Source organism: Erythrolamprus reginae, chromosome 3, assembly GCF_031021105.1.
Source record: "Erythrolamprus reginae isolate rEryReg1 chromosome 3, rEryReg1.hap1, whole genome shotgun sequence".
Classification (NCBI taxonomy): Eukaryota; Metazoa; Chordata; class Lepidosauria; order Squamata; family Dipsadidae; genus Erythrolamprus; species Erythrolamprus reginae.
The window spans coordinates 136,284,918-136,299,895 of record NC_091952.1 but is presented as its reverse complement, the minus strand read 5'-3'; the positions used below and the strand labels follow the sequence as shown (position 1 = coordinate 136,299,895).

Genomic DNA, 14,978 nt, shown 5'->3' with positions numbered 1-14,978 from the left:
CTAGGAGAAGCGCTGGGGATTGAGGCAAGCCGGCCCTTCTGTTCCTCCCCAGCGCTTCTCCCGGAACCGCTGGGAAGCACCCCGGCTGTTTTAAAAGGTGACACCCAGGCTTCTCAGTGGCCTCCCGAACCCGAACTTTTGCCGAACTTCCGGGTTCGGCATTGGGGAGGCCGCTGGGAAGCCCTGCTACCCGGCTGTCACCTTTTGAAACAGCCGGGGGGCTTCTTGGCGGCCTCCCGAACGCCGAACCCGGAAGTTAGGGTTTGGCTTTCGGGTTCAGGAGGATGCTGGGAAACCCCCGCTGTTTCAAAAAGCGACAGCTGGGCGGCGGGGCTTCTCCATGGCGGCGGGTTCGTAAGAAGAAAAAAGTTCGTAAGAAGAGGCAAAAATTTTCTGAACCCCGGGTTTGTATCTCGGGTTGTTCGTAAGACGAGGGGTTCGTATCATGAGGTACCACTGTAATTAACATAATTTCCTATATTTATAGACACTGGAATGTGCATTGAGTTAATATTATCTTTAAAGTACTATACACCTTAACTTGCCCCCTTACTGACTTACATAAGAAAAACACTAGTGCTTTTAATGAGACGTTCTGTGGAGTACATAAATTTTAAATTGCAACCTCCTAAAAAAGTCTGGACATGAATCACCATGAATAAAATTTAAAAATTCAGAATAGTAGCAAACAAAAAATCTTTGACTATAAATCAATTGTGTCTCTAAAAAACACAAACTGGCAACCATAAACAATTTCTTTTTTTTACATTATTTTTTTCTTAGATTTTCAAATCAATCAAACCAAGATAGTCACTATTACCAAAAATAGTTATTGTGCTATCTCATTATAGCCAAATATTTAATGAGTTCAAGAGTCAGTGAATAACCACTATGTTATTCTGAATAATTGCATTTTTAATTAAGGATTAGTTATTCTGAACACAAACTAATATTTCTTGTGGGATTCCTTTACCTGATTAGAGCCATGGTGACAGAGTGGTTAAAATGCAATACTGCAGGCTAATGCTGCTGGCTGCTAGCAGTTCAGCAGTTTAATTCTTACTAGCTCAAGATTGACTCAGCCTTCCATCCTCCAGGGTCAGTAAAATAGCTATTGCTATTAGCTAAATTTACCTCACTTATTGAACCAAAAGCCACCCCAATCATAGTAGCATTAATCTGATAATTACCATTAAGGAGGAGTTCTTCTAAGTTATCAGGATTTCTGGCCAGCTGCAGAATAAGTGCAGAGCCACGAACTTTATCAGGAATATCTTCATATAGCAATTCAATGTACTCATCCATGTCATTAATATTAGCTACTTCATCAATCTGCAAACACCAGGCAAGGAAAATTAGAATATAGAGGAATATAAGACATAAACAAACAGTTATAAGAAAAGTTAAACATGAAAAGAGACCAAATACATTGAAGAGACAATAATTTGTGTTAAAAAGTAAACTTTTTTTATAAACAGAACTGAGAGAAATATAAAACCAGATTAATTTGAAGGAAAATAATTAAATAAAATAATTAATCTTGAATAATATGAATATGAATGTGCTACCCTATATTACAATTGTAGAGAATATATGGAACTCAAATTTGAACTCCTGGATTCTTGTTGTTCACTGACTGTTTTCCTGTAGTGAACTGATGCTATCTAGCCTAAAGGAAAATAATCAAGTTCAAAGAACTTGTGCCCAATGAATTTTATTTTTGGAATGGAACTGCTTCTTTGTCAGTTAACATACAAGAAACAGAAAATGATAACACATTGCTATGCTCCAGAATTATAATAGAAAGATTATTTGAAAGGCATGCAGATGTGCACGCAGCATCTGCCAGCAAATCTGAAACCAAACATGCCTTTTCCAGGATTGTGATTGAAGAATGCAGTAATGTGTATTTGGGAAAAGATGTAGTAGCTTTAAGAAGTTGCTGGCAAACTCTACATTAGAAGTATGCTCCATATCACCTTTTCCCCTTTTCCCCTTTTAATCTGTATAGTATATAAATTGTAGTCCTATAAATTGTAGTTAATACTAGATATTCCATGACTCCTTGGTTCATTCTTTCAGAATTTTTTCCTTATCCCAAAGAGGTAAACAGTTGGGCAAAGAAACAGTGGGAATGGGAGTGATTCCTGATTTCTGCCAACTTTCTCATTGACTTTACTTGTGGAAAGTTGCCAGTCAGTAACAAAAATCTTGATCATGTGATGGCAGTATAGTGGCATTGAAGTGGCCACACCTTTGCCTATACAATTTATCTGAAGATCATTAAAATGTCAATCCCATGGGAATAATGATTGAATCCTATGATGCAATGTTACACCCAACTGAAGGTTAAAAAAAACATTTTTAGTAGTATATAAATTCAAATGCAGCCTAAGACCTGGTATTACAGTAAAATAGTGAATTTTAGTGAAACTTTAATAATTATTTTGTTCCATAATTATTAGAAACAAAGAACAGGAAAAGCAAAAAATAATGGATTAACTAAATTACATATTAAAAGTTCTTTTAAAACATATTAAATTGTTATATTTTAAATAATAAACAATTGAACAATGAAGAGATATAAGATGCAAGTCTATTTAAAATAGATTCATTTTTAATAGTTTCAAAATTTTTGTATAAATTATAGAAAAATACTAAAGTTTAATTGGATTGAATTGTACCTACCTCCATGCCTTCAAATGGTGGTGGATCTTTAGGTTTACTGGATTTTTCTTTCTTTTCTGCAGAAAGACAATACAAAATAATGGCTTGAATATTTTTTAAAGGTCTTTTCTTTCCTTTTCTCATGTTTAGGAAAAAGAGCAAAGTAGGTGAACAATTAAATGTGATATCAGCATTTCTACAGGCATACATGCCCAGGTTCGCCTGGTGCACCAGTTGCGGCCCTACCTGGACCGGGAGTCACTACTCACAGTCACTCATGCCCTCATCACCTCGAGGCTCGACTACTGTAACGTTCTCTACATGGAGCTACCTCTGAAGAGTGTTCGGAAACTTCAGATCGTGCAGAATACAGCTGCGAGAGCAATCATGGGCTTCCCTAGGTATGCCCATGTTACACCAACACTCCGCAGTCTGCATTGGTTGCCGATCAGTTTCCGGTCACAATTCAAAGTGTTGGTCATGACCTATAAAGCCCTCCATGGCATCGGACCAGAATATCTCTGGGACCGCCTGCTGCCGCACGAATCCCAGCGACTGGTTCGGTCCCACAGAGTTGGCTTTCTCCAGGTCCCGTCGACTAAACAATGCCGTCTGGCGGGACCCAGGGGAAGAGCCTTCTCTGTGACGGCCCCGGCACTCTGGAATCAGCTTCCCACAGAGATTAGGACTGCCCCCACCCTCCTTGCCTTTCGCAAACTTTTGAAAACTCATCTATGTCGCCAGGCATGGAGGAATTGATATATCCTTAGCTGTCTTGACTTTATGTATGGTATGTTTGGGTTGCATGACTGTTTTTAATACGGGTCTTTTAAAACTGTTTGTAACATTGGATTTGTATAAGATGTTTTATTTGTTGTGAGCCGCTCTGAGTCCTCGGAGAGGGGCGGCATATAAATCTAAATAATAACAACAACAACAACAACAACAACAACATATCAAAACCAATAGTGCTAAATTTCATTTCAATACATAAGTGATCATTGCTTTTCCATAAATTTACCAATTATCCTAGTTGAAATAATGATTGCCAACAGTACTGCCCTTTTCCTCTCAATATTCTCAAAAGAAAAAGTGCTCATATCTCCTACAATTTGTTTCCCTGCCCTTTTCCTCTCAATATTACTAACAGAGTAAAAATGATAGAGAGAGTGGAAGTTTCCGGAACCTAGGATGAAAGTTAACATGTCATACTGAAATTCAATATAATGCAAACACAAGCAACAGAAAATAATCCAACCAATGTCTTAAACTTTAAAAGAGCTGATTTTAACAAACTCAGAGAGAGCCTAGGAAAGATTCCATGGATGAAAATTCTAAAAGGCGGAAAACAACTCAAGAAGTATGGGAGTCTCGGAAAAATGCAATCATAAAAGTCCAGTCCAGCACAATACCACTGAAAACAAAAAACGACAAATCCAAGAACAAACAAGCATGGCTGCACAAAGATCTCTCTGATAAAGGATAAGTACAAAAAATGGAAAGAGGGACATTTAACTAAGGTTGATGATCAGCAGATAGCCACAATCTGCAAAGATGAAGACAGGAAAGCCAAAAAAAAAAGTCACAGATATTTATCTATCTGTCTGTCTGTCTGTCTGTCTGTCTGTCTGTCTGTCTGTCTGTCTGTCTGACTGACTGACTGACTGACTGACTGACTGACTGATTGATTTCTATGCCGCCAAATCGTGTGGGACTCAGGGCGGCTTACAACAATACAAAACATAATATAATGCAATAATAGAATAAGTCAATAGTAATATTAAAATTAAACATTAAAATAAATAATTATAATTATAATTATAAATAAAATAATAAAGCAATAAAATCATATTAAAAACCTACAACAATCCAATCAACATACATACCTAACTAATCGATAGAATTCAGCCTAATCGACAGAATTCAGCCGTGACAAGCCTGCCGGAAAAGCCAAGTCTTCACTATCTTTCGGAAGGTCAGTAATAGGCAGCAGGCAGAAACCAGAACTGCTTAATTTATTCTTTGCATCAGTCTTAATGCAAAAAGAAATTATAGCTCAACCTACCAAAAATGTAACTGTAAAAGACCATCTAGAAATAAAAGTTAAAATAAGCAAAAAAAAAATTGTAGAACACCTATCTGATCTTGACAAATATAAATCACTGGGACCTGACAGCATACATCCCAGAGTTCTAAAGGATCTGGCAGATGCTATCTCAGAACCATTGTACCATATCTTTCAAAAATCCTGGAGCATTGGGGAAGTACCTAAGGATTGGGAAAGGGCTGATGTGGCTTCCATCTTCAAAGGGGGGGGGGGGGGGTAGACTCAGGAAACTACAGTCCAATGAGTCTAACATCAATATCTGGGGAAATCCTGGAAAAGATAAAAACAGGTCTGCAAACAACTAGAAGCAAATAAAGTTATAACTAGTAGATAGCATGGGTTTGTTAAAAACAGATCATGCCAAACCAATCTAACTTCATCTTTGACAAAGTCACTAAATTAGACCCCTGAAATGCTTGTGGACATAGTTTACTTAGATTTATGTAGGCATTTGACAAAATAGACCACAACCTACTTCTTGGTAAGATAGAAAAATGTGGGATAGACATCACCATTACCACGTGGATTTGTAGCTGGCTGACAAACCATACTCAATGAGTATTCCTTAAGGATACTACATCTACATGGAAAGAAATAAGTAGTGGGGTATCACAAGGCTCCATCTTAAGCATAGCACTCTTCAACCTACTGTATATATATAAAAGCCAAATATCATTCATGCATCATCACAAAATCTCCAGAACTATAAAGTCTACAGACTTGAAATTTGGCATGTACCTTCCTTTTGGTTTCCTGGTGTTCGCTAATAAAGGAGTTTTTGAAATGACCATCAGATTATTAGTTATTACTTATATTATTATTAATGTGCTCGGATGCTAAGCAGTTAGACATTCTACTCCCCTTCCCCAACTGAAAATAACTCTATTCCAACTGCCAATGAGGATGGCCAGCAGTGATTCATCCAGCCTGTGGGCTGGGAGTTTAGACATTCTACTCCATGCTAAGGAGTTCAGTTTCGTAGTAAAGCATGGCCACAGAGCTACTAGTATCTTCATAAATTAGTTAGATGAGGAAATAGAAGGGAAACGCATCAAATTTGCAGATGATACTAAACTGGCAGGAACAGCCAACACCCCAGAAGACAGGTTCAGGATCCAAAAAGATCTTGACAAACTTGAACAATGGGCCCTATCCAACAAAATAAATTAAACATGGAGAAAAACAAAGTTTTACATTTAGGCAGGCAAAACCAATGTTATAAGTACAGATTAGGCAAGACCTGGTTCAAAAACATTAACTATGAGAGAGACCTTGGAGTCCTAGTGGATGATCACTTGAATATGAACCAGCAGTGTGCAGCAGCAGCCAAAAAGGCTAATACAATCCTGGTTTGTATAAACAGGCATAGAATCAAGATCACATGAAGTATTAATACCGCTTTATAAAACCCTAGTAAGACCATCCCTCAAATACTGCAACCAATTTTGGTCACCATACTACAAAAAAGATGTTGAGACTTTGGAAAAAGTTTAGAGAAGAACAACTAAGATGATTAAAGTCCTGGAGACTAAAACATATGAAGAATGGCTGCAAGATTTGGGTTTGGCTAGACCAGTGATGGCAAACATTTTGAGCACCTAGTGCCTAAAACGAAACATGTGCGAGCTCCAGAGCATTGGAAACCCGAAGACTAGATGGCCGACCTGCGCATGCGCACTAGCCAGCTGGTCCTCAAGTTTCCGGCGTTCCAGTGTGTGAAGATCAACTGGCCAGCATGCATGTGGACCCACAGAGAGACTCTGCGTGCCACCTCTGGCATGCATGCTATAGGTGCGTCATCATGGGGATAGTTTAAAGAAAAGAAGAATTAGGGGTGACATGATAGCAGTATTCCAATATTTGAGGGGCTGCCACAAAGAAGAGGGATTCAAATTATTCTCCAAAGCATCAGAGGCTGGACAAGAAACAAAATTTGGAACCTAATGGAAGAGAGAAGCTGGAATCAAGGAGAAATTTACTAACAGTGAGGACAATGTGGAACAGCTTGCCTCCAGAAATCGTAGGTGCTCCATCACTGGATGGTTTTAAGAAGAGTCTAGACAGTCACTTATCTGAAATGGTTCTCCTACTGGAGAAGGGGGACCCATTCCATTCCATTCCATTTTTTCTTTCCTTATTCTATTCCATTCAATTCCAATCCAATATTTTCAAAGGAAAAAGTGATCATACCACATACAATTTGTTTCCCATGTGAACTTGTTTTGCTCACCTTTGGCAGATGAGGTATCTCTGCGATTTTGCAGGTAATAGAGTAATTGTTCCACCTCAGCCAGTTTGGAGGGGTGAATAAGTTTGCATTCCTCTACCACCTTCCGAGCCAAGGAAGAAATGTCTGTATTTGCATTGAGACTTTTCAACCGAATGCTGTAAAATAAAACACAGCAGCTTTTATTTTCATCTTGCACACAAATTCTGTCTTCAACATTTAGTTTAAAATGTATAAAACTCAATGTCTTAAAAATATAAATTATTTTACAATTTGGTGGTGGTGCAGTGGTTAGAATGCAGTATTGCAGGTCAAATTCTGCTCACAGCCTTGGGTTTGATCCTGACAAGCACAAGGTTGACTCAGCATTCCAACCAGCATTCCAAGTTCAGTGAAATGGCGCCGATGAGGATCTGGCTTTCCCCGCTTGCAGTGGTCGTCTTTTGCCTATGGGGCCTGGGAGCACTGTACCACATCTACATGGACTATCTAGCTGCCCACTTTGCCTCCTTTGGGCTGGGAGAGCCTGGTATTCCACAGCAGTGCTGAGGTGCATCAGGTGCATGAGGGGAATGTGCAGCAAGTGTGGGCCGAGGGCAAGACGTTGGCAAGGGGGGCAAGATGACCAGCAGCAACCTGCTCTGCAACTGCAAGCACAAGCACACAACACAGAGTAGGCAGCAACCACCCACCCACTTCTCACCTTGTCTTGGCCAGCAGTGGCAGCAGTAGCTTCAGGCAGAGGTGAAGAGGAGAGGTATGTGGTCCAGCCTGCTGTATGCACAGGGTAGCTGCCTGTCCCGTCCCAGCCACATGGGATGGAGCAGGCATGCACAGGAGTGTGATTCACTGCATCCCCAACTCTCTCTGCCGCCACAGCCACACCAATTTTTTTGGGGGCCAACTGTGGAGTCCCTGCTGCTGGACACCACCACCCCACGCACATACATCTGAAAGGCTGATAAGTGTGGGTGACCTGGAAACGATAAGAGGGTCGGCCAGCATCACTTCAGCCCAGCCCATCCCTTCCTAGCAGACACGCATGTGTGCAGGAAGTAACAGGCGCATGTGACACTTTGGCCTGGCCCACGCCATCCTGGCAGGCATGTGTGTACACAGGAGGCAGTCAGCGCATAAGGGTCCAGCCCACCCCGTCCTGTCCATGTCCCCCTGTGTGCACGCACGTCTGCCGGGATGGCATGGGGCAGGCCTGTGCACACATGTGCTCCGTCACTTCCTGCTTACATGGGTGCCCACTGGGACAAGGGTGTGTGTGGGGTGAGGTTTACCATTTCCAGGATGGCTGTGCAGGCCTTGAGTTTGACACCCCTGCACCAAGGCATCAAAGGCCATCTTAAAAAAGAAACCCTTTCAGAGCTTTCTATCAGAAGTAAAAAAAAGCCAAACATATTTCAAGATGCAATGTGGTCCATGGAGTGGGGCCACAACCATCTTATGACCCCCCCACCGCTCTCCATTTCAAAGTCAGGCAGACTTACTCAGTGCCATGCCATGCACTCTAAATTAATCCAAAGGCCTACTGGCAACCAATGCAGTAACTTTATTTACAGAATGTTTTATACATTTTTTTCTATAAAAGCCATCAACAGCCTAGGTACCACATTCAATACAAGTTGTAGCTTTCCAGCAATCTTTTAAAGCAGCCTTCATATCCTCAAGCCATAACTGTTCCTCCCCTGGGAACTAAGATTTCAGGGAAGTCAAGATGTCTGTTCCCTAACAGCATTTCTGTCTTGCTAAAGGAAGTCCTCCATTAGGACAGCAAAAGAAATTGGGATTGCTGTCATAAAATGTAATGACCGCATTGCTTAGTGACAGCAATCCCAGCAGTTCACGTTGCTACTATAATCCCAGGAGCATGCAAGTCTTTAAACAGGAACAGGCAAATGTCATAGGCAAGGAATGTAGGGGTAGGTGCTGTGGCATGGAAGAAGGGTACCATGGGTGAGTAATTTTGGATGGTCACTGAATGAGTGTTCATTAAGTCAAGGATTCAACAGAACCTCAGCAGATAATTAGGCACAGATTAGAAAATATGTTTGCGTTTACTGCATTTTTTTCTTTTAACAACTTTTCTTTTAACAACAACCTGCCTTCCATTGAGGATCTGTATACTGCATGAGTCAAAAAGAGGGCAGTGAAAATATTTACTGACCCCTCACATCCTGGACAAAATTATTTCAACTCCTACCCTCAAAACATCGCTACAGAGCACTGCGCACCAAGACAACTAGACACAAGAACAGTTTTTTTCCTGAACGCCATCATTCTGCTAAACAAATAATTCCCTCAATACTGTCAAACTTTTACTAAGTCTGCACTTCTATTTCTACTAGTTTTTTCTCATCGTTCCTATCGTCCTTTTCTTCCCACTTAGGACTATATGACTGTAACTTGCTGCTTGTATCCTAAGATTTTTATTAATATTGATTGTTTTTTCATTGCTTATTTGACAATCTCTTCTTAAAAACCTCCAGTGATGGAGAACTTCTGAATGCAATCTATTCCATTGGTTAATTATTCTAGTCAGGAAATTTCTCGTTAGTTCTAGGTCACTTCTCTCCTTAATCAATTTCCATCTATTGCTTCTTGCCTTGCCTTCACTTGCTTTGGAAAATAGGTTGACCCCCTCTTCCTTATGGCAGCCCCTCAAATATTGGAACACTACTATCACATCACCTCTAGTCCTTCTTTCCATAAACTAGACATATGCAATTCCTGCAACCGTTCTTCATTTGCTTAAGCCTCTAATCCTCTAATGATCTTTGTTGGTCTTTTCTACATTCTTTCCAATCTTGTTCTGACCTGGCCTTTGCAGAAGCAAGAAACAGATTCTCCTCAAAGAAAAATCTTTCTTTATTTAACTACATTCACCAACAGAAAGTTCTGGCAAGAGTCCTGAATAAAGTTAACTGAAACAATAGTCCTTATCAGCCTGTTATGATAAATGCAATTCTGTGAGCTCCCAGCTGGGAGGCTGCAAATTAAGTCAGTTCAAATAGAGAAATAGACAAACCTCAGTTTTGGCAAGGCCGTCTTTGTCACACAAAACACACAAGGAGCAAACTTTCTAGAAATGTGAATGGTTGTCTGCAACAATCAAACCACTCCCCTCTCCTCCTATTTACTCCCCAGTCAGAGAGGGGCCAGTCAGTTTCCACATTTGTTTTGCTTCCCCAGCTGGCTCATCTCATTATCCTCTGGCTCATCTCATTGTCCTCCGTGTTCACCTCTCTTATCTGCTCTGTGCATAGGCACAGCTGAAACAGGCTCCAGCTGTTCCTCCTTCTCATTCATCTCTGACTCCAAAGGCTGGAAAATGCCAGAGGGCCCTAGTTCTATCTCTGTGTCCGACACTGAGTACCCATCAGAGCCATTCTCGGGCTCTAGAACTGGCTCAGGTTCTTCCCCAACCTCATTGTCCAAGTCTGTCTCCAGCGGGCCAAAACAACCCTCTACATCTTTTTCAAATGGTGGCAACCAAAACTGGATGCAATATTCCAATTATGATCTTCCCGAGGCATTATAAAATGATACTAACATTTCACATGATCTTGAGTTAATCCATGTTAATCCAAAAGGCACTGGCCTTTTGGGCGGCTGCAACATGCTGCTGGCTTATATTTATTTATTTATTGGATTTGTATGCCGCCCCTCTCAGAGGACTCCGGGCAGCTCACAACATATATCTAAGTGATAGTCCACTTAGATACTTCTTGTAGTTACTGCTATTGAGCCAGGTTCTACCTATTCTGTTTCTGTATTCTATACTTTATTTTTCTCACCACCAAATTTCATTTTGTTAGATAGGGCCCAATGTTCAAGTCTAAGATCCTTCTGGATTCAACCTGTCTTTTCAGGTGTTGGCTATTCCTGCCAGTTTGGTGTTGTGTGCAAATCTGATGAGTTCCCATTTTATTATCTCATCAAAAGTATTTAAGAAGATATTGAAGAGTACTGGGCCTAAGATAGAACCTTGGGATACCCCACTATATATTTCCCTCCATGTAGGCATAGTTCTATTAAGGACTACATGCTGAATGCGCTTTGTCAGCCAGTTATAAATCAATCTGGTGGTGATGCTGACTATCCCACATTTTTCTAACTTACTAATAAATAGGTTGTGGTCTGCTTTGTCAAATGCCTTACTAGCAATTAGAAAAATCTAGCAATTAGACTATAAACCAATTTAGTTAACCATGCTAAACCATGGCAAAATATACAGTACTGTACAAGCACATGCAAAGGGAAAATAAACACAATCAGTTTGTGCAAAAAGAACTTGCCATAAGATTTTTTTTTAACTAAAATAAAGCAGCAAACAATTTCTGCTTGGAGAGTGGTTAAATCAAATATACTTAAAAGTTATGTATTTGTTCATGAGGATAAATCAATCATCTAACGGTTAGGGTTGATGACACGTCACCCCTGTTCAGCTCTGCCGTTCATACATGTGCACCTCCTGCCAGCCAACTGGTCTTCAGGTCTCTGCTACACATGCATGGGGGGGGACACACACTCATGGGAGGTGAAGCATGCGCAGGGGGCAGGACGCATGCACGGGGCCTCGTGTATTGCATTTGGGTGGTTCGGGAGCACACATGCACGCATGTCTTGGGCACTCCGTCTAGAAAAGGTTAGCCATCATCGATCTAACATAAAGTAACAAATTCATTTTTTTTCTTTGATATTATGGATCTTGATTGCAATTGGAAAAGTGCTATAAATATTTTGGATCCCTTAATAAAATATTGGAGGGCATAGAAAGAACCTTTGATATATTTTAAATGATTTAAAATAAATATAATGTGCTTAACATCTTTTCTTACTAAATGTATAAAAAAATTTAAAATTGAATTAAGTCCTCATATTTTTCTAATTCAATCTTTAAAGAAGAATGTAAAAACAACATCAGATATCCAAAGTGATATCAAAGGCTTTTGAACAAAGGTTTGCTTGAATATTGTAAACTTACATTTTTTGACATTCCTTACGCTCTCCCAACATAGGATCTCCCATTTCCCCAAGAATTGTAGCTTCCACTTCATAATGAACTATAAGTGCTTTTTCTGATGGATGTACATCAATATTTCCTCCTTTTACCTTTCTATTAAGTAAAAATTAAATAATGAATTAAAACCCTAAAATTTTTATTTCAACTAAGCACAGAAAACATTTTTGAGTATTTTTGCAGGTTGTAGTAGCTCACAAGTTTGAATTCATCAAGACAATCTATATTTTGTTTTATAAAGCAGCTGTTACATATGCTTCCTTTATATTACTTTCAGCTTGTAAGCTATGCAAGTTTTAACAAAATGATTAGATTAGATTAGATTTATTGTATTTATATGCCGCCCCTCTCCGCAAACTCGGGGCGGCTCACAATGAAACTATATCCCGCCAACAAGCAGTAGTGACCATCCATAACATCAGTAGAGGGAATGGCAATTCCCATGGTAAAATGTAAACATGGACAATATATTATTTTCCCATTGTGAGCAATGTAATTTATACCATTTTAGCTTGAGCTATTACCCCCAGTTTGACAGAAGAGATCATTCTTACCACTAGAGTAAACAAAAAAGGGCCTCCAGGTTTCCTTCAATCCAAGACTAAAACCATATTCAAAATTTGGACTTGGCAGTTCTCAGATCTCATACATCAGACAACACCATGAGAAAATACAGTACTGTGCAATTAAATCAGACCAAAGGCTCACCTATACATTCAACAATAACCAGTCTGGCGGCTCAATCTAGTTTTCCTAATCATCATTCCCCATCCTATATCTCCATTCCTGACTTTTTCACTCTTCCCCTTTTCAGAGTTTGTTTTACAGATTCAACCCCTCTTCCTTAAAAAATTACAGTCCAAGGAGGGCCTCTATATTGGTTTACTGGGAACACATGAAGAGCCTTGGAATAGCTTCAAGGCCGGCATCTGCATTATGTCACTACATACTTGCATAAGTGCACATTTGTGCCTACCGTTCCTATCCTAATGTCTTTTTTATCTTTTCTATCTCTACTTTATACTTATATTATGTTAAACATACTACAATACAATACTATATTTGTATGACAAATAAAATAAAGAAATAAAGAAATAAAAATAAAGAAATAAAGAAATTCAGTGGACTAGGCACCAACAACTTTGCTTCGGATGAAGGGATTTTGTGTTACCCACTAAAGCAGCGGTCTCCAACCTTGGCAACATTAAGCCTGGGGGACTTCAACTCCCAGAATTCCCCAGCCAGCTTTGTCTGCTGGGGAATCCCGCCCCCCGCTGCCATTTTCTCCCGCAGAAGAACCGCGCCCCTACTCGGCCTTCTACTCTTAACTCTCGGTTCAATGCGTTCCTCGCTCTCCCGCTCCACTTCGACTTCCATTACCTTTTGAGGTACCGAGCATCCTCCCCCTGCATAGCGGCGACGGACGGTCGACCGGAAAGAAGGCGGGGAAGGAGAGGGCGACCGAAGCCGAGAGGCAGGGACCGGTTGGGTTGGGTTCCGTTACCAAGGGAGAAAAAAGCGAGTCGAGCTGCGCAAGCGCAAGTCGCAGGACGATGCGCAGACGCAGAGGGCTGAGAGAGGAGAGAGAGAGAGACTCGCTTGGGAAGCCGTGGGTGGAAAAGTAGAATGTATAAAATTCGCTGCTGTTTGTCAAAATGGAGCTTTCGTAAATGAACTTGAAAACTTTTAGTTTTTGATCGCGGCTAGGCTGAATAAAGATACAGTACAGATTTTTGACTTTTCTATGAGAAAAGTGCACCAGAGTGCCTACCTTCCCCTGTCCTATTGTCTCTCCTATATCTCCTCTATCTTCTCTTCTATACCTATATCGTTTCCTGCTATTCTCTCATAGTTATATTTCACTCCTTTATTTTCTTCTCTATTCCCCCTTTAATACATTCTACCTGATTATATCCTCTATAACCCTCATTGTGTATTATTGTGCATTGGACAAAACAAATAAATAAATAAATAAAGTCTAGCTGCCTTTCCGTTTTGTAAATTTCTAAATTTAGCCATGCAATATTGACTCGTGAGCATGTGGTAATTAGAAATAAAGACATAATTTAGAAGCAATAGTGAATTTGATTTTCACTATGTTACATGCTTAAATGTGTTCTGTCTACACTTCTATACTTGAAGATTTAAGTTTTGTCTTCAATTCACAGTTTGACATTTTCCACATCCAAACTCTAGAAAACAGTTGATAGAGGCGTATTTCCTGAGACAGACAAATTACCCGTTTTTTTATTCATTTATATTCTATTGTGAAATGTTAATACAGAGCTTAGAGAAAGAGTATACTGTATTAGAAATAACAGAAGGACTACCAGAGATATGATAGAATTGTTCCAATATTTGAGGATCTGCTACAAAGTCAAGGGGATCAAACTATTTTCCAAAGAACCAAAAGATAAAACAAGATATGATGCAAGCTAACCAAGCAGAGAAGCAACCTAGAATTAAGGAGGAAATTCCTAAAGGTGAGAGCCATCAACCAATGAAATAGCTTGCATTCAGAAATTGGCGGACTCCATCACTGGAAGCTTTCAAAAAGAGACTGAACAACCATTTGTCTGAAATTGTATAGGATCTCCTCCTTGAGCAGAGGGTTGGACTAGAAAACTTCCAAAATCTCTTCCAATTCTATTATTCTACACTTCTCTGCCCCACTACATTACTTAATTGTTGTTTCAGAAGGGGGGGCATTAACAGACCATTTATGAAGTGATCAAGTTCTGACAATAAAACATTGGCCTTGCGTGCATCATCAGTGGATATTGGAGTTCTGCTTGCTTCTATCTCCATGGATTCAACAATAATGTCTTAGAAGTACAAGACAAAAATAAACATAATGAAAGGAACAATGCCCTGTTCCTTTCATACTCATATTCTATAGTAATCCCTTTAGTCTTTCATCATTACCAAAACAGGCCTAAGGTATT

At 39.9% G+C, this 14,978-nt stretch overlaps 1 protein-coding gene across 2 annotated transcripts in view; it reads right to left on the bottom strand.

The window, feature by feature from the left end:
* Positions 1 to 13,554, bottom strand: part of KIFAP3 (kinesin associated protein 3) — a 106,045-nt gene extending 92,491 nt beyond the window's left edge. For both annotated transcript variants that reach the window (XM_070746809.1, XM_070746810.1), the window contains exons 1-5: positions 13,414 to 13,554; positions 11,998 to 12,129; positions 7,005 to 7,159; positions 2,689 to 2,744; positions 1,191 to 1,332 (exon numbers count right to left, since the gene is read on the bottom strand). In XM_070746809.1, coding sequence (XP_070602910.1) covers positions 1,191 to 1,332; positions 2,689 to 2,744; positions 7,005 to 7,159; positions 11,998 to 12,129; positions 13,414 to 13,445 — 517 coding nt within the window. In that variant the 5' untranslated portion in view covers positions 13,446 to 13,554. The remainder of the gene's footprint in view (positions 1 to 1,190; positions 1,333 to 2,688; positions 2,745 to 7,004; positions 7,160 to 11,997; positions 12,130 to 13,413) is intronic.
* Between the last annotated feature and the right edge of the window lie 1,424 nt (positions 13,555 to 14,978).